General features: G+C 39.9%; 1 protein-coding gene across 9 annotated transcripts in view; it reads left to right on the forward strand.

The window, feature by feature from the left end:
* The window catches only part of DTNA (dystrobrevin alpha), a 220,282-nt gene that overhangs the window by 143,767 nt on the left and 55,586 nt on the right, over window positions 1-20,929 (forward strand). For all 9 annotated transcript variants that reach the window (XM_083866256.1, XM_083866254.1, XM_083866255.1 and 6 more), the window contains 3 exons: window positions 10,333-10,546; window positions 16,279-16,364; window positions 17,847-18,001. In XM_083866256.1, coding sequence (XP_083722382.1) covers window positions 10,333-10,546; window positions 16,279-16,364; window positions 17,847-18,001 — 455 coding nt within the window. The remainder of the gene's footprint in view (window positions 1-10,332; window positions 10,547-16,278; window positions 16,365-17,846; window positions 18,002-20,929) is intronic.

Below are 20,929 nucleotides of genomic sequence, written 5' to 3' on the forward strand. Positions count from 1 at the left end.
GAAAGCTGACACTTGCAAAAAAACCCTTTTGTAGGAAGCAGTAAGTCAGACTGAGGCCTGATCATACAGTGCCTCAAACAAAGCCTTTCTCATTAAATAGGTCTGTAGTGGGATCCAAAGGATAATAGAGACACAGACACTAGAAAAAACATTGTCTTGGGGTGGTTAGAAAGTTTCTGACTGTGGAATACATGTAGCAATAAGTTGCTATTTGCACCTTGGTCTTTAATTCATAGATACATTTAACTCTTAAAATAAGAAAATTAGGCATAATCAATAGATTTAAGCCATTGTTGTTGACTTCTTAGCAACAAGGCAGAGTTTTAATTCTTTCGTAGATGCCATCAAAATACTAAGAAGCTTAGAGTTTTTTATTATTTCATTCATTCATTCATTCATTCATTCATTCATCATTTCAAATAAATTATTTCAAAGCATGTTTTTAAATAAAAGGAAACACTTTGCCAGCATCTGGGTGACAAGTAGATGACAACAGTTTCCCAGCCCAGAGCTCAGGATGGATCACCCACTGTTCCCTTTCCCAGAATTGGTTGTCGTTAGTGCTGCTCCTTGGAGAGACTGATGGCTTTTGCCACCCACAGAGAGCCCTCCAGCCTTAGGTTAAATATAGGTAAGACAAGATGGTCAGGAATTGACAGCAGGGCAAGAAGGAACCTCTATTGTAAAATTAGTGTATAAAAGAAAAATTTTACTGGAGATCTTTACACACACATACATTTTGGTGAAATTGTTAGGTACAATATTAAAAGTGAAAAGAGCACATTTCAGTGTATTGTTAGCCTAATGATTATTCCTCAGTAGTAACACTTGACCAAAGTGATATTTAGTGATCGGAATCTCAGGAGGTTTTAGAATAACTCATTTTACCTTCTGGACACAACATAGGTTGAGTATAATAGGATGCTGACCCAAGTATGCAGACAGGGGAAGCTTTAAAACTTTTCCTAAATTTTCCGTGCCTCAGTTGTACACATTGTGTCCTGCAGATTTCCAAACAACCAGCAGTCTGATTTGGCACCCACTCAAGAATGTCTTCTGTGCATGCAGAGTGCAGCTGGCTGGCATATGCACAGACAACCCAGCTCCTGATGGCTGGGACATCACTTGTCCCATGTGGCATCACTGGGACTGGGGATCTGCTTGAATCCAGTGAGTCCAAATGCAGCTGACTTATTCTGTCTGCACACTGGTTCAGGAAAAAGCTGCTTCTGTTGGCTGCTCTAAATGTTTAGTTCCTAAGCCAGGCACTCCTCCTCACCACTGGGATGCGCAGGTTAGAAGATGGATAGCCTTATTCCAGCTTCCTGCTGAGCCAGTGCAAACCACACACCAGGGCAGTCTCACAGCACAGGCAGAAAGGTGAGGACGAATGCATGAAGCTGACAGGGGATGAAATGGAACTGTGGCCTCTCTCTGAAATCCCTCGGCTTTCAAGGGAAAGGTAAAGGGAATACCTGGGTACACACAGTGCTATGAAGACCCACAGTACACCTCACACAAAGCCTCTTGAGGATGTGGAGGACAATTTCTCAAACATTCAAGAGGCCTCAGGGTAGATTCTGTGGGATTTTATTTATTACATGTGTTAGAGAAGGGCCTTGGAGCACAGCTTACTTGAGTAATGATTTTAGAGAAGTCAGTGAGGCGGCACTGACTCCTTTCCAGTAAGAGTTGCTGTGTTTTTGCATTATAGGTTCATGTGCAAACAGGCACATCACAGAATCAATGAAGTTGGCAGGGACTTCTGTAGAGAACAGGGTCAGCTACAGCAGATTGCTCAGGGGTTTGTCCTCTTGAGGTTTGATTATTTTCAAGGATGGAGACTCCATAGCCTTTGTGGGCGATATCACACTGTTTGAAAATCCTCACAGGGAAAATCTTTTCCTTACATTTAAATGCTTTCCTGTATTTTAATTTGTGCCTTTTTCTTTCAGTCCTTTCACTGTCCTATTCCTGAGAAGAGTGTGGCTCCATGTTCTCTACTCCCTTGCATTGAATCATAGAATCATAAAATGTCTTGGGTTGAAATGGACCTTAAAGATCATCTAGTTCTAACCCCCTTCCATGAGCAGAGGTGCTGTCCTCCAGACCAGGTTGCTCAAATCCCCATCCATGGGGATGACCCATCCCCATCCTGGCCTTGAACTTTTCCAGGGATGGGTCATGCACAACTTCTCTGGGCAACCTGTTCCAGTGCTTCACCACCCTCACAGTGAGAAGTTTCTTCTTAATATCAGATATTTGGGCCATGAGTGGTCTGGGTGTGCCAGACTCTGTAGAGTGACAGCTGTCACCAGATGTACCCTGCCAAAGAGTACCTCATTTTAGACACAACACCTTGGTACATTCTCCTTTTCATGTAATTTGGTATCCAGAGAGTGTAAAAAACTGCAAGCCTTCATCACTAATACTTTGATCTGTGTAGTAGTGGGGTGTACGGGTGACACTACAGCTGACTGATATGTGGGGCAGCTTGGCCACCAACAGGTGTAGTTTAAAGGAAAAACATGCCTAAGTCAGTCCTCTGATACCTGCTTGGCAGCAGGACAGAGGGATCCAAACAGAAAATGTGAATAACTTCCCAGGACTTCTTAGCAATGACGATGACAAATGGCTCCAATACCCTAATTGTGATGGGTTCATAGATTCTAATGAAAAAAAAGAGCAATTGTCGAACATATTTTATAATATTTTTAGGATTTTTAGACAAAGAAGCATAAATCTTTCCCTTTTAATGAAATCCACCTGAAATACCTGACATACAGTCAAGTGCCATTGATTTCAAATGACAGTACAAGTATGCTTAAAATCAAGCATGTGTGTAAGAGCTTTGCTGGATTAAAATCTTCCTGAAAAGTATAGTAAATTTTTGGAAATAATTTAAACTATTGTCTCTTTAGATGTTTCTTCTTGTATTCACCAACAAAGGAAAATATATTAAGGAGAAATTTGGTCCTAACTATCACTTGGACATGTTTAACTTATATTTACTTAGACCTACTCTATGTTAAATCAGTTTGAATTGATTGTTAAAGCTCTGATTTAGTCACTTCCTGTATTTGATTAAATGTAATCTCCTCTTCCATGTTCATTTAGTAATAAATGAAGAGATAACTTTGTAAAGTTCATGGTTAGGGTGTAATACAAAAAAATGAAATAGGGCAGATGAGGATTTTTGTATAAGTAGATCCATTTAATGGTAAGAAAGCTTAAACACAAAGCTTAAGCACACAGACCGTTTTAAAATTTTAATTTTTTTTTTTACTACTTCGAAGATAAACTTTGATGCAGTTTTTTTCTTTTTTATGTTTGCTTAGGGCAACATCATTTCTTGACAGCTGATGTTGGAAGTAATCTGCCTCCTTTGAGATTAGTGATATATCCAAGATTATCTATATCTCAGAGCCTTTCCATAATTATAAATTGCATGATGGATAGGAAAATTCATTTTTCACTGCATAAGTAAACATTAATTTCTTTGCTTTGAGTTGAAAAAAAGGAATGTAGTCCATCTCTTCTCTCTCATTTTGCCTATTATGACACTGTATCTACCAAACAGAAAATACTTACTGAAAATAAATTAGAGTTACTAGTTACAATAAATTAAAAGTACATTGGGTTCTTGAAGATAAAGAATGAAGAGCCTAGAAAATGCCTGAAGAAAAGAGGGAGGATCAAGATCAGTAGAACTGACATATGTGTGTATAATAAGCAACATAAGATTGCTAAATTGTGTTTTCTCTAAATGTATCCAGAGTACATCTCCTCCACCAATTGACCTGTTGACAGAGTTGTAGGTGATGGATTTCTGCACTGTAACTCCTGATTGCTCACTGTCATTATAAAAGTAGTAAAAAGTAAAGAGAAAAGGTATTCTGAACACAGGTAAAGGTAGAAGAGCAGGATGTAAAACTTGAAGGTATCTGAAAACTTTTTAGTTTGAGGAAAATACAAAACTCCTTTCAAACTGAGCCAGCCATCTTCATCTCCCTGCATCCTGCAGGGAGAGACCGATCAGTTCTGTCTCAGTGCACTGGCAACAGGCACTATCCAAATGTTGCTTTAACAGTTGAAGGAGTCCACTGAAGGAAATAACATTTGCTATTTGGAGTGTATTTTCATGCATTAGTCTTAATTCTCTGCAGTTCTGTCTGGGTCTCCTCAGAGTGCATTTTTTGGTAATGATTGTTGTGGAGTGAATGGCAGCCATCTGCAATGCTCCTCATCTGCATCATCCTACTTCTGTCTGGACACTGAACTTAATTTACATTCACTAATCACTCTCTGTTACTGAGCATGCTCAAATATGAAACTTTCTATGATGCTGTCTAAATATTGCATAATGTCATAGAATTTAAATTAGCAGACAGTGTTCACCATAGAAGATGTAAAAGCACAGAGGTTTAACTTAGCTGTGACTTCAGAGATCACTTAACAGGAAATCTAAAGGAAAACAGAGTAGCAATTGCTTATGGAGATTGTCAATATTTTTTTCAGACATGAGGCAAATGAGTGAGATCTATACCTGGGTAGCTGTGCTGTTTACAGAGTGTGAGGCCTTTCTGAAGGGTCCATGGATGTTGGCTGGGCTTCATGATTTTTGATAGCTTTATACTACACAAGCACTAGATACAAGCAGCTTTTACTCCTACTGCATAGTGATCATCTGCTGGCACTGAAGGAACAACTGACAGATTTCTCTCGTTTCCAAATCTGTTTCCAAAGGGGCATCTTCCACATGCTGAGGCATAATTCACTTTTCAGTGGGAAACGTGGGCAAGGCAATAAAAGCAACAACAGCAACCAGAAGTTAAAACCAAACTTTTGGAGTTTTAGTCTCTTGATGGAATTCAAGGCAGATTTTAAGAGAGAGAAAGCTCTCCTGCATTTATATGCTGCTTTGTTACTCTGCAAACTCTTCTTGTTAGCATCACGTAGCATGTAGAAATCAGATTTGGGGTTTATTGCACTATGTGTTGTGCAAACAAACTAAGGAGATATCCCTTCTTCAGTGAGATTAAAACAGTCTTAGGGATGGATAAATAAATAAATCAGCATAGCAGGTATTATGGAAAATGGGTAGAAGAGAAGATGAGGAATGCAAGCTTATGCAAAGTTTGCAAGGTTGACGTTCTCTTACTACATTGAACAGAATACAGATACCACATTAGCTATAGGCATCAATTTCTATTAGTGCAGATGAGTGGAGCTTGTAGAGTCCTGTGTTTTAATTCTCTTTTGCCAATACTGACAGTTTGACTTGGCAGCATGATATAATACATGAAAGTTTGCTTACTGTATGAGTAACTTTAAAAAAACAATAGAATTTGAGGTGATCAGTAGGGCACTACACCTGAGTGTAATCTGCACAAGGTCAAGTGATGCAATGTAAAAGGTAGTGACTATGACAGGATCTGGTAGCTGTTCATACAGATTGAAGTATTTATTATTCATATTTTATGTAAAAACTGAATTATTCTTGGTCTTATAGTAGTCAGACTAGAAAAGACATCTTTTCTTAATGTTTGAGGAGGAAGGTGTGGTATTCAACTCAGTTAACTTTACCGGCTCTAAGGTTGCATGTCTCATGTAAACGTGTTGCTTTTGGCTTTGTCTGTAGTCAGTGAATAAATATAGGCAGCTTCAAAGCACTGCTCATCCCACCTCTCTCCCAACAGATGCTTTCAGGTGCTTTTTTCTTCCACTGACATCAGGGGAAGCCTTGGTCACTGGTCAATAGTAGACACTTAGTATTTTACATTTAATTTAGCTGCATGATTCTTGTCCAGCTTGAGTAAAGGTCAGAGACTTCAGTCATCTGTACAGCAGCCTAACAAAATGCCCTTGTGATTTAGAGCTAGACATTTGAGCAGGTATTTTCAAAAATCAGTAGTTCTTGTTAAATGTCTGGCTCATGTCCATCCTCCATCTCCTCCTCCAGGAAATATTACTTTCCAGCCTCTTACATATATGTAAAATTAGTGGATAAAATGCAAAATAAAATAGTGCAGTAAGATTGTTGTCTATTCAGCTTTAAGTGGAACCAAAGTGTTTCTGGAGAAAAAAAAAATCCCAAAGTAAAATTATTTATAGCACAAATACACAGTAGTTCCTTGAGACTAATATTTCATGGTGGGTAGGGAACTCTTAGAGCTGTGTAATCTTCAATAAGTCATTTTCTTAGTCTTGTGCCCTACCTTTCTGGCATACCAATGAACATCAGGAAAGCTTATGAGGTTTGCAGGTTAGAGTTAACAATAAAACCAGTAATTTTCTCTCAGATGTGTTTAGTATACTGATGTTATTAGTCCCATATCTGCTAGCCTCTGGACATTTTCCTTCCCAAGACAATCATCAAAACTAACTCTGGATATGACTGTGTTATGAGAAATATAATATCTGTAGGAAAACAAAACAGCAAAAAAAACCCCACATTAAAATCTGACAGCCACACAGTATCAGTACTAAATCATGTGAAGAATAAAGACACCAACCCCCATTTCAGCCTTATTGATAGTGCCAGCTCTTTTCTTCCATATTCAAGAATTTTTCACTACTAGCCTACAGCAATTAAAGTTTAATTACAGCATGAAATTCTCACTGTTAGGGAGTCTGGATGTCGGGGTCTTCCTCCCAGGGTAACCTTTTATTGAGGTTTGGGAAACCATCACAGTTTCCAGTGACTGGAGAAGTGAACATGTATGGTCAAAACAATTCCCACACAAGCTGCTTGAAAGGTACCCCAGCAGTTCTGATGACCTTATTTGTCATCCTTCAAACTGCCCTTTTCCACTCTCATGCTTTTTTCTGCTACCACACTCATGCACTCCCAGATAAACAGCCTGTCCCTGTTTATTTTTTTCCCAGCAGCTCTAATATTGATGATTTTACATCCTTATTCAGTATTTATAATGAGGTTGTCCTAGTAATTTGGTTGTCTGTGATGGTCTGTAGTGCTGGTACCCCTGTTTGTCCTGTTTCTTGGATTGCACTCCTGTTAGTGTAGCCTCAAGTCAAGGTGAGCCATCTGTGTATGGCATTACTCTTTCGCAATTTGTTATGCCTGGTAATTTCTCACATTGTTATCTTTCTGTAGTTCATGTTTGATGATTTGTACACATAACCAGAAGCCAACTTGGTGAAACTGCTGGTGGAAGCACCTTCTTCATCTGCTTGGTCTGAATGACCAGAGGCACCCCCCATGGTCAGCGACAGCCTGCATGGCCATAGACCTTGAAGGAAACATCCCACTTCACCTTTGCTTTCTGCCTGTCCTTCCCTCTTAATATCACTACAAAATACATGTACACAGCCTGTTCCTGCGTCCTCTGGCAGCTTGCTCTGCATTTCTGGTACTTTCCTTGGCTGCCTTATGTGGTGGAATGCTCATTAACACTTCTGTCCTGGACCAGACAATAGCCTGCTTTCTGGTGACTTCCTCCATTCCTCCATGTGGAGAAGCTGCCCAGAAAGGGTCAGTTGTTACATGCCAGCTGTCTTCATGGAGATCGTTCGTCTTCCATTTATCCACATTACCTCTGTGACAGTGAAAAGTGATTGAGTGGGAATGGGAATGACTGCATTAAAAGGATCTGAGACCTATGCCAGTTTTTTTATTGCGAAGTTGCTCTTCCACCAGCTAGAAAACAAACAGAAGAGTTCAGAGGCTGTATGCTCCACCCACCCAGCTGTAGTGGGTTGGCTCTGGTTGGATGCCAGACATCCACCAAAGCATCTCTATCACTCCCCTCTGCAGCTGGTCAAGGGGGAAAAAATATAACCAAGGGTTGAGATAAGGACAGAGAGAGATCACCCACCAAATAACATCACAGGCAAAACAGATTCTAATTAGAGATACGAATTGAATTTATTACTAACAAAATCAGAACAGGATAATGAGAAGTAAAATAAGACCTTAAAAACACCTTTCCCCTACCCTCCCTCTTTAATAAGCTCTCAGTGGCACAAGGAGACAGAGAAGGGGGATTATGGCCAGTTCATTGGAGGTTGTTTCTGCTGCTACTCAGGAAGAGCAGTCCTTCTCCTACTCCAACCTGGGGTTCTTCCCACAGGAGACAGTTCTCTGTGAACTTCTCTGTCCTACAGATAACATTTCTCCACAAACTGCTACAGCACGGGTCACTCTTTCACGGGATGCAGTCCTTCAAGGACAGGCTGCTCCAGCATGGGTCCCCACAGAGTCACAAGTCCTGTGAGGACATGCCTCCATCATGCATTCCTCCCTTCATAGGTTTGCAGATCCCTGCCAGGAGCTTGCTCCAGCATGGGCCTCCCACAGATTCACAGCTTCCTCTCAGGCACCCACCTGGTGTGGGCTCCTCCAGGGGCTGCAGGCAGATCTTTGCATCCTCCTGCACATCCATGGACTGCAGAGGCACAGCTGCATCGCTGTGGTCTGCACTATGGGCTGTAGAAGAATCTCAGCTCTGGTGCTGGGAGCACTTCCTCCCTCTTCTTCTCCATTGACCTTGGTGTGTACAGGGCTGTTTCTCTCATGTATTCTCACCCTGCTATTCTTTGGCAGTAATTACAACTGTGCAAACGCCTTTTTTTTAATTCTTCATAAATATGTTATCCCAGAGGCATTACCACCCACCACCCTTTCTGGATGGTGCAGACTTTGCCAGCAGTGGGTCCATCCTGGAGCTGGCTGACAAAGGCTCTGCCAAACATGGGGAAACTTCTGGCAGCTTCTCACAGCAGCCGCCCCTGTAGCCCCCTGCTACTAAAACCTGGCTGTGCAAGCATCAGCTTAATTCAGGATAACATTTTGAAGGCAACCTGCCAGCATACAAGTTTGCCTATAGAAGTTTCTTTCTAATACAAAGATAAAATAAATATTTCAGTGTTACAATGGAACTGTATCACAGTTATTTTCTAGGGAACTGCAAGAAGTGGAAAAGCGCCGTGTCTAGTCCCTAAAGTAGTTGCTGCTGCTGTTACCATGGATCTGTAGGGTGTATCTTTCTCTTTAGGCTTACCATGCACTAGCATAATTTTGGAGGATATTTATTCCTGAGGCAAAAGAAGGGAAACCCAATCATAGGGCGAAATTCTAAACTAAGTAAAATGACTGTATCTGGTTTCATCATCCATCTACTATCAGCTTACATTTCCCTGCCATCAGACCATCATGTCACATTGCAGTCTGAGACAGCACCTGCAAAACAATCAAGTAAAAATATGATGAGAAGGATTATAATTAAGTTTATCTACAAAAACAAGGATTTCCTTCCACATACAGGTGGCTTTTGATACATCATAAGACATATCACCATGCTGTGTAATGAGAGCTGTGCAGTAGTTTCTCTGGTGAAAAAAAAGAGAATTTGTACCCTGATCCTCCTGATATTTTTTTATTGACATTTTGGTAGGACAGTAGGTAATACTTAAGATAAAGGGATGAACCTTTGAGTTCAGGTTTCAACTAAATCCAGTTTTTAAATTACTGTAGGAGTTTATTTTTGGCACAGTGAACCTCTTCTGGAAATGGCAATCCATGGCAAGCCAATCATACTCCCACAATAACAGTGCTCTGCAAACAAGATTTAAGTTTGGGTACAATATGAAGGGGGAGCGGAGATTGTCCTTTAAGCTGTCCTTGTAGGTAAAAACAGGCCCCATCTAATTCAGCTTAGACCAAGACTTAATCAGAGAGAGAGATTTAACAAATCATTTGGCAAATATATTTAAAAGACATAAAATATGACTTTCAGATCACTTCATTATGTGTTATTTGTTTAAATGTACCCTGACTCAATTGCAATTCTGTTTCTGTAAAATATTTTGCTTTCCATACAAATCGCTGAAAAGAATTTTCAAAATATCAGTGTGTGATAAGCACTTAGTATTTGTAGGATCTTCTGAAAAGCCCATCTGCTATGCAAATTAATATCTAAGAGTAATTTCTGAATGGGGATTCATAAAGGCACGGTTCAGAAAAACAAATAGCATATGTTTACCTTTCAGTGATTTCTGTAAAATACGGACTTTTATTTGAATCCTTTATACAATGAGGAATGATTTCCCAAGCTGAGGTTGTACTCGTTACAACTACTGATATCAATATATTGTTTGCTTATTTGAAGCGAATAATTTGAATTTTATTTGCTCATTCCTCCACCAGATTCAATATTCGGTGGTGGAAAATGCATTAATTCGTTTAATTATTCATGAAGCATGTTGTACATGGTTGTGATATTCCCCACCCCGTGGGAGGAGGTGACTCTTTTTCTCAGTTGCTTTCAGGAGCACGTTTTCCCAGCTGAGTCTTTCTGTCCTGTCCCCTAGTGCACCTGGTGGACATCTGGAACGTGATCGAAGCCTTGCGGGAGAACGCGCTGAACAACCTGGACCCCAGCATCGAACTGAACGTGGCTCGCCTGGAGGCTGTGATTTCAACCATCTTCTACCAGCTCAACAAAAGGATGCCCACCACCCACCAGATCAATGTGGAGCAGTCCATCAGCCTGCTGCTCAACTTCCTGCTGGCGGCCTTTGATCCGTAAGTCTGCCTTCCTTCCCTCCTCTCCCAGCAGCTGAAAGGATTTTATTTCCTCCAGAAATATGTCAGGAAAACAATTGAACAGGCTCAATTCTGCCCCAAATAACGAGCATGTGAATAGTGCTAACTAGGGAGATAACCTAAATTAAGGGCCTCTGCTTTCCTTTCTTTTGAGCCAAATTCAGCACAACTGTGTTTTCATCCAGCTACTCAGACTTGTTCCAGTTTATATCAGAGAAGAATTATCTACAGAAACAAATTCACATGCGCTTCTAATTTGTCTTGTTGTTTATTGACACACCAGTGGCTGACACCACTGCAATGCCTCTGCAGCAGTGCCATGGGTTAATAGCTCATTATTTTGAAAGAGCTCATTTCCTTGCAGTTCTTGCAGCTGTAAGCAATTTTTTTTTCTGGCTCATGCCAGTGCAGCATGATTTTGAGACCATGACAGAAATAGGATTAAAGACCTAGAGGTGATGAAATTCATGTTGTTTATTATTGCATGGAACTCGTATTACAAAAAGAACAAGTTTGAGATAGAGCAAACCACTTACGAATATTCTTTGTATACCTATTACTGTTTCTGAACATGTAGTTGGCAACCTGTACTGCAATACTTGCAGTCCTCAAAACTGAGTTATTGGAGAGCAGTGGTTAAGTCTGACAGATGCAGATATTGTCACTTTATGGCTTATTTTTTGAAAATGCACCAATACAAAACACTGGCCATTAAACATTAAAATAAGGACGCTTCCCCTGTCTCTTCCCAGTCCTCTCTCTTGCTGCCCTGGTACTGGGTGTCACTGAGCACCTCTCAGTGCCAGACCAACCAGTGGCTCAGTCACCATGGCAACAGGGAGAAAAAGTAGATGTTCCACATGAGAAGGCTGCACTCCACCTCTCCTCCTGCCCCTCTGAGAGGAAGAAAAGCCAATCCATTGTGAAATCATAGCCTTCAGGAATATTTTCCTCCCCTCAAGGGCAATAAAAGAAGGAATGGGCATTTTAATTCATACCACTGTGGCTGTGACAAGCACACTAAAGGATGCTGGAAATGACCAGATGCATTTATTGCTGCATGCCACAAGTAAACTGCTTCTTGGCTGGTAAACACAGGAAAAGACCCTGGACTGTGGGAGCAAGACCTGTGATAATATGCTTATTTTGTAGCTCACTGTAAAGGGGTAAAGATATCAACCACACAACACAGCTACTTGCAGCAAAATGGAGTAGAGGAATTTAGTTCCCTGAAGGGAATAAAAGAATGTTTTTAAGGGGATGAGGTTTTTCTTCCCCTGAAAACATCTCATGTGCTGTGTCTGGGCTCCCATCATGCCCCCACCCCGGGGTGAGGAAGCTGTGACCCTCACTTTGTTTGTCAAGCAGCAGCTCAGTCTGTTGTGCTGCCTCTGAGTGTAGTGCATGGGATGCACTTCCCAAAAGGGCAGAGACACCCAAGGAGTCTCTAGGAAGAGGCTCCCAGCTCTGAGGTCAGAGATAGGGACTGGCTGCCTATCACCCCATATTAAATACACCAAAAATATGAGATGAGGTTCAGGTGCAGTCTGAGATATATAAGTTCAGGTTTCATGGAGATACGTGTCAGCTAGGGCTCTCTATACTGTAATGGAAGTCCAGACACCTGTCACAAATTAAGACATTCCAGGTAAGCATCTGATTCTCAAAATGTGCCCTAAACTTTAGTATGGCTCATATAATTGAAGTTTTGTCTTGGATATTGGTTTAACAACCACTGGTGGTTCAGGTTTCCTGGTATCTGGGAAACAGAGGGAGGGAGGTGGCTCTACATGCTACAGGGACAGTATGAGAGCTGCTGGGGTCTAACCAGAGCTGCTGTCTCTGCTTCTGGTGTTGCTCCTTTCTCTCCCCTCCAGTGCAGCAGAAAGATCATTCATTCTCTGCTGCAAGTTAGAAGTTGTTGGAAGGAGAAGCAAGGTTTTTTCTTGTGGTCTCATGTTCAGAGATAAGCAATGCTTTGCATGCCATCCAGAGGGACTCAGCAGGTCACAGAAGTGGGCCCATGGAAATATCCTGAGGTTTAGCAAGGCCACGTGCAAGCTGCAGGTCCAGAGAAGGTGGTGCAGTTTTTCATGTCCTGTTTGGAATCCAGAGAAAGTGGAGAAATGGAGTCTGTGACCTAACATAAATGAAAGGACCACAAGGGACAAGTTATTTTATATTTTAAAATCTAATAAGCCTGCCACTATCTCATTTATTTAGTGCTGGTTAAAATATATGTTGCTCTTTGTGTACTGTACTGGTTGAAGATCCTCCAAACTTTAAACAGAGCCTCTTCCTTCTTTTCTAGCTGCTGAAAACCTGGCAGGTTTCTCTGCCCTCTGGCAACAAGTGTTTCCTTAGGCCTGCAATACAGATGTCTTCTCAGGAGCTAAAAATTGGCTAGCAAAACACAAAAGGAACCACAGTGTACTGCTATGGCAGGTGGGCCAACTTGGCCACTGTCAGTGCTGAGCTTACATCCCATTTTTAAATGGGTTTTTTATGGCCTTCGGGATTCATTAGGCTCACATATAATTATGTTTCTCTGCTGCTCAACCCTGAAAGGAGAAAAAGTGAGGAAAAATTAGTGTATAGAATTTCACATGAGACTGAATGTGATGTTCCTTCGTGCTGCTAAAAGTAAACTAAAGTACAACCTTATAAAACTGCAAGCCAACAAATTCAAAATTCACAAACAGAAATACTTCTCCAATTAATTTATTATTAGTATGTGGAAGTCAGCATAATGTGGTAGATGACCCTGACAGACAAAAACCAGTGAGAAGAATGAGGTGGTCAGACTTTAAAAAAATCTAGACAGAAACATGCCTGATCTACGTTTTTAGCCACATGTTGAAATTGAGCAATAGCTTTTGCCTCAAGGCCTAAGGTGATTAACTGGCTTTATGAAATAATGGCACACTTCCTTCACTGGCACAGCAAGTACTACATAAAAAGTTGACAAATACAAACCTCTCTGAAATATTCTTCCAAGGCTGGTGTCAAAGCCTAGGCAGCCAGGTGGAATGTCAGCCTCATTCAGTCAAGTTGTTCTCCAAAAAACTCCTTTTAAACAGAGTGTGAAATATTCTGTGCTAGATCATCTCCAGCTATTCCTGCTGCAAAGTTTAACTGATAAGAAAATAGCTGAATTTTCTCTGTTCCTTGACATACTCTGTCCCATGAATGGAGCTGTGGGCCCTGGGCCGTGAAAGAGACCCTGTCTGGCTGGGGCCAGAGCTTGACTTCTACTGAGAAAAGAGGAAATATTCATGCCCTTGTTTGATCAAATGAACATTTGAATTGTACTGATTTCGGTACATGAAGATGATCAATATCTATTTTGGAAATACAACTTCTTGTTCATTCAGAGCAGTAAAGTGTTTAATTCCCTCTCTTCACCTTTGCTACTCATTGAAAGTCACTGAGGCATTTACAAAGGAAGTCCAACAAAAAAAATGCATTTCAGAGATTTGGACATTATGCATTTTGCTCTCCTACATGAAAGAATCTTGCTAAATGTCAATAAAATTTCATCTCCAGAACGTGATTGTGAAAATGGGAATTTGTAATTACAGCCTCTGACATTTCAGAATTGACTGCCTTGATTATGGTGGATAGTAACCAATATCTGAAGAACTTCTGTTACTTTTGCAAAAGACACCTTAAAGTATTGGAGGAGCACCACTTAAGTCTCGTTAGTGAGAAAACTATGTTTTCTCAATGTCCTTTTCATGGGACACATTTGCTGTTTCTAAAGATGTGATGCGATTTCTTGATAGCTTTCCCAAGCATATGGCTGCCTCAGTATGGATGTTGCCAGAGATCCTTACACATGACAGTGTCATATATTTGGTACCACTCTCCTTGGTGACCCAATAGGCAAAATCAGGCCCTGGAGCTGGACTCAGCCCTGGTAGTCTGTGGATTTTGTCAGGCAGTCTGTGGGGTTTCCTGGCTCTGGGGATGGGCTGTCTCTCTCTGCAGTGAAAGAGGAAACCCAATGCTCTGCTCTGGTGTCTAAAAGCATGTATAATTTTTTGCCCTTTTTTCCCCAAGCAGTAGGAGATAACCTTCAACCCTGGCCATCATTCCCTTTCCTATGTAACTCCATCCTGTATTGTTGCTAAGTGCACATCAGCTTCAAGGTTTGCTTTTGACATCATTTATGCTTCTTGCTGAAGAGTAATCTCAGTAAGAGAGATGCGATATAAAATCAAAATATTTGCTGTTCTCTCCTATTTCCACTAGTAAAATTTATTTTTCATTGCATTAGCCAGCCCTTTCAGGGAGCGCTGACTTCTACTGAGATCTTCCTGCTGCTGTGAGCCACTGCTTCAGCATTTGCTTTTGCACAGCAAACACTGTGAGGCTCCAGTGCTGCCAGTCAAGGGCATCTGTAGTGCTTAGACATAGCTTGGAGCACTTCTGGAGCCCAATGATATTGGCCAGTCTTAGGCCCCATTACCCTGTCTGTTCATCAGTCATATGTATTTAAATATTCGTGTGTATTTAAATATACACATGAACACAACTGACATATATATTTGGAAGGCAAATTGGGTTCCTACTGGCTCTTGTGATGCTTTTAGGAACACAAATGACCGATACAAAATACAGTGTCAAAACGAATCAACTCAAATGGGGAGATTGAAGAGATAAATGATTCCTTTCTCTGTTCCTCTCTTCCATAATCGTTTGAGTATGAGAAAAGCCAATGGCTCTAGGGTGGAAAGCTGAGGCCAAGTTGATATGTGTCTGCCATGAAAAAATATAATCCTATTGGTAACTAGACCTCCTGGGAAAAATAATCTAAATCTGAAGCACTTCCATATGGGCTTTTTTTAAAATCTCTAAATCTTCCATTGCTTCTTAATAATGCCATTGCTTCTACTTAGCTTTTGCATACATATATATATATATATATATAACAACTCTTTTAAAGGCAGATGGAAATCTCATAATGAAACAGTGCAGAAAAATTCCTAAAGGATCTAAAGGGCAGCATAAACAAAAAGAATACAAAGGACCACATTCTCAGCCATAACAGTGCTAAGTCTGGTTTACACAAATCAGAATCCAATCAACAAAGGGTGGAAATACAGAAGTCTGGAAATTCTTATGCTGTGATTTTAAACTTATGAAGCCAGTCGAAGGGAACTCATTTAATGAAAAAGTGTGCCCAAAAGTCAGCATTAAAGAACACAATAAATATTTCTTAAATACTGAAACAGTGAGTTTACTACCTTTTGCCTCTATTTCTAGTTGATTTTCTGGCAAAAAGCAGAATTTTAAATGAGTGGAAATGATAATTAGAATTGATATTTAGAATTATGAGTACACTGATGTAGAACTGAATCTAATTCAATGAACTTTAAAGATTATTAGCTTGTCAAGCTTAGGGAACTGACTCATTTTCTAAATTGTGAGCGACTTAATGAACATAGCAGTGAAGCATGTAGCATGCATCAATGTACAGATGTGAGTATACCATTCATGTCTGTCTTACATGTATATGTTACTGTGTTAGTCTGGTTTGGGATTAGCAGAGAAAGTGGCACAGTCACAGGCTCCGTGTCATTCCAGAACCATTTCAGTGTGTGCATTTCAGTGCATTTCAGTAAGTGATGTCAGAAATATGCATTTTAATTGAACAAATTCTCATAAAATGGACATACAAATTATGTCTACTTTCTACTTTTAAACAGGGAAGGCCATGGAAAAATTTCCGTTTTTGCTGTCAAAATGGCCTTGGCAACTCTTTGTGGAGGAAAAATCATGGACAAATTAAGATGTAAGTGATGGTTTTAACCTGTTAAAAATTGTTATTGTTGGAGAAATAACAGCACAGGTAGCAAAGAATGAATTAGGATAAGTTACAGTTTCTTGCCTAGGTTTGAGAGTTGCCATATGTTCATCTCCAAGTAAATCATGCAAAATGTTTGGTTGAACTTCACACTGAGGATTTTAGAGACAAATTACACACATTGAGGTTCTTATTGGTGGCTTTTATTTTTTTTTCCATTGGGGTTATTGAATACAGAATACAAATAAGTGCCTCAACATCATGAAGCATAATTTAACAATTTCTTCTGATGATTTTTAATAACATCTATGTCTTTTCACACATAGAAGAACAATATATTTATATACCATTAATATTTTCCTCCATAGGGCATTCTTATGCAATGTATTTTGGTGAACAGATTCCTATTTCATAGGATTAATTCCCAGTTCCCCAATAACGAAGCTGCAATGTAAGACTTTCTGTTTAGTGATACAATGGCTGTAGCTCAGGTCCAGAACACCATTTTCCAGGCTTTTTGACCAAAAAAACCTTCAGTTTCCACTGAGACTTCTATGTCACCCTAAGAAAATGGTTTACAAATTGCAATTGCTTACAGCAGACAAGTAGAAATCACAGGTGCTGATTTAGTCTTCCAGATTTGGTGCCATTTTTTAATATATTATTTCTGTGTAGAAACTCAAATACAGACTGAACTAAAGTTACAAATTATAAACTGAGCACCGTTTGTTCCCTAAGCTGCTTTAGGAATAGGAACTGGGTCCATCCAATGGAAGGCTGAAGTACAATACTGATTTTTTGGGTCAACAGTCCCAGAGTCCTGTTGTCAGAATTTCCCTTCCAGGTTTCTGGAAATGAAGCAGCTGACATGACAGCCTGAAAAAAAATTAATGTTCCTTAGTCAGAGATCTCCTGCTAAGCAGAGGATAATTTTAAACAAGCAGAGAAGTAAGGGCTGACAAACTGACATCACTGCAATAATAAAAGGGTGATATTTTTATACATAAAAAAGGGAGAAGAGTGAAAGGTAATATATTGGCAAGACCTTCATTGCTTTGTGTGTCCAAGAAAATAATAACTGACTTAATTAACCCATTGTCAAGATTTTGATTTCACATGGTAAGCTGGCATTAGGCAAAAAGCTGATGTAGCGTATCTTGTCAAATCAGAGCCTTCGGATCTGATTAAATTACTGCCTCATGCCATGCATCAGACTTTGCTTAAAAATGACCACACACAAAGAAAAACAATTCAGGAATATTTTAGTATTAAAATCAGCTATTTCTTAATCTGCAAATAATTCTTCTTGTTTTATATTGAAAGAAGTGAGAATTACAGATGCAATAATGGAGGTTTCCATAAGCCAAACATGTTTCGTACTTCTCTTTCAAATCAGATGATAATGAATTCAGAGTGAATCTGTAGCTCATAATGAAGCTGCTGTTCTTTCCTTGTCTTTCACCCCCTCAGATATTTTCTCCATGATTTCTGACTCCAGCGGGGTGATGGTTTATGGCAGGTATGATATGTTTCTACGCGAGGTTCTCAAGCTGCCCACCGCCGTCTTCGAGGGGCCTTCGTTTGGTTACACCGAGCAGTCAGCAAAATCCTGTTTCTCACAACAGGTAAATGTTCTTCAGTCACCCCTCTGAGCAGGCCAAGACTCTTCCCGTCCTACACATATGAGCATATTTGCCCTGGAAACACAGGGCTGGATGAGAGGAAGGTGCACTCCACTGATTTCTGGTGTATAGATTTGGTGCCTTCAATAGGAAGCTGGTCACTATGGGCTCCTCATATAACCATGAAGAGAGAGGTTTAGTCAAAAACTGATTCAGAGCAGGATCTTGACTTACATGATCCTAAATTAGGGAACTTCCTAATTTAAGCACCTGTTACATATATATCTTTAGGTATTATATATATTTATACCCCAAGGCATGCAGTCCTCCACTCCATTTAGTCAGTATTGGTATAAGCATACACAAGAGTAACTTCTCCATACAAAGCTGAAGTCTCACCAAAAAAAAAATCAAACTTCATGTTTTCCTGGTGATAGACACACAAGTTCAGGAGTAAGAAGAAAATCACCTTAAAACTTTTTTTGTAAATGAGAATCAGTATATATTAGAAAATCCCCAGAGAGATAGGGTCAGGAAAGCAATTAATCCTGAAAAAAATAGAAGATTTTTCTGCAACTCCATAGGTACACTATACACAACAGACTCCATAGGTATACTGAATACAGCACAATGGCTTTAGCTAATACATAGCATTTCACAAGATTGGATAATTGTGGCTGGTTGTCCACTTCTCCAGTAGCAAAACAGAGAATTCCTCTGGCCCTTTCCACATATCACACCATGTAATTCCATAAATATGTAGTAAGGGAATATGCTGAAACTGGGACAATGTTAGAAATAGAGTTGTATTTTCCTTCTCTTTATCCTTTCATTTGCTAACTGAATACTGTTGAACAAGTAAGTTCAATGGAGCAGGAATAGTGTCATTTTCATGCAAAGTAGAGTAATTTTTTGTATTCTCTCAGTTTCATCACTAATCAATAGGTACTCCAGTCAACCGAAAGGAGATGTTGAAATTCATTTATTGAGTCATCTCCCAATTCATTTTAAATGGTAATGTTTGCATATGTGAAACTAGTCTTGTTTCACAGAGGGAGCCTTAAAACAGCACTTCATCTTGTGTTGAAGAATTTACAGGGTGAAGTGACTTCTGGCAGTTTTGTATTAAAATAATGAAAGAGTGCTCTTGTATGGCAACAGGGCATTCAGCCTTGCATGTTGGACATGCTGTTACTATAGATGAAAAAAGGAATTTCTTTTCCTGAGAAAATGTAATTCAGGCCTCGTTTTTTATCTTGGTAGCCATCAGAAATGGCAGTTGCTTTGAGATTGCGTCCAGCTTAGTGGACCAGATGCATTAAGGTACCTTTTGAAACAACATCTTCAAGCAGGTATTAGATGGTTTTGTTTATCAAAAAAGCTCCACTTAGAGCTAAAAAAAATCTCTGACTGATGTAGGTACACAGCAGGTTTACAAAGCTGCTGTTTTGCATCTGGAGGGAGCCTAGTACTCTTGTAAATTTAGTCTGATATTTTGCTTAAATTGACTTTATGTAGTTGTCATTACATCCTCACTATGGATGAACCAGAGTTTTGAAATGAAATTCAGATCTTTATGACACCATGATGAATGGTATTAACAGTCTTAGTCACACAGAAGTCGTTCTTTTTCTCTCTCTCTTATATTGCATGTAGCATTATCAGAAGTTGGTACTTTTGAATAAGTTTCTCATTCTCACTTGTTCTCACATTGGGTCACTTCTGCTTACCAGAAGCAGAAGTTTCAACCCCCTCATACATAGATCAGGGAAATAAAAACTTCTGGGAATTACCTGGTTGTGGTGTCAAATCCATTCCATTTACGTCTGAAAGGATTTTTTCTTTTCCAGAAATGTTTAATTATTCCCAGTTCTACTGGTTTACTTAATCCAGCCATGTATTTTCCTCTGCCTGTGAACCACTGCTAGACTGAATGGCTATTCAAAGTAGAAACAACAGTATTTCCTCATCAGCAGATTTGTGGGACAGAAATGCAGGAGCAAGTGACTTAATGTTTCAGAATACAAATCTGTGGCTCCAAAAGGAGTTTTATCACCACTTCCTCCCATAGACAGGATTGATGTAATGTTATACTGTATTTGTATTAAACAGTATTGTTACTATTGTAAAAACCAAGTAAAAAAAAAATTACCCAAACTAAAAAGATAGACGCTAACTTCATTTTCTTAGCACTTGTCTAAGTGTTATTCCACAAACCTAGACTCCATCTGTGTGTAGTGTATATTTAGAAAACAGCTTTTGATTTAAACTTTCCCAGCAGCTGAAAGAAAATTGCTGGAGGAAAATATATGGAAATTGCTCTGACGGTGTCCTTTTAAGGGACACTGCTTTTTTCTCTAATCCATAAAATCAGTGATCACCAGAATAGTTTGGCCATAAAGCTATCATTGAAGCTAAGTTGCCTTATTTGGTGCCAATCAGATTTTAAAGTTATAGCTGCTTTCAAAAGTCCACTGCATTGTGGAAGAGCTGTTCTTGTCCCCTCGTCTGTTTGCTTGTTAGACTGGCTGTGTGTACTCCTTCAAGAGCAGAGGGAAGATCTAAGGCTACTCAGCTCTGCAGTACGGGGCACTGGAGGTCCTTTCTTTTCTTGGGCTTCCTTCAACATTTCTTTCCCTGTGCTCTCAAGTTCTGCTGCAGACAAGACAGACATTTGCTGGCAGCATTGGTCAGCAAAGTCGTGCCAAGCATCCGTAGCAGAAAAAGAAATCCACATCTCCAAAAGAAGATCCTTTTCTCTGAGCTGATGCTTATAGTGTAGGATGCTGGTTTGGGCAGTGATTATCGACTCTCCATGACTGGGAAGATAATTCATACAACAAGCAGGGTAGTGTTTAACTGGACTTGCACACTGTAGTTGTTGTGGGGAAAGGTAGTATTCCAGTGAGATTTAGAGCTCATATTCTGGCT

This window comes from Zosterops lateralis (genome assembly GCF_965231275.1).
Source record: "Zosterops lateralis genome assembly, chromosome: 1".
In the NCBI taxonomy this organism is placed as follows: domain Eukaryota; kingdom Metazoa; phylum Chordata; class Aves; order Passeriformes; family Zosteropidae; genus Zosterops; species Zosterops lateralis.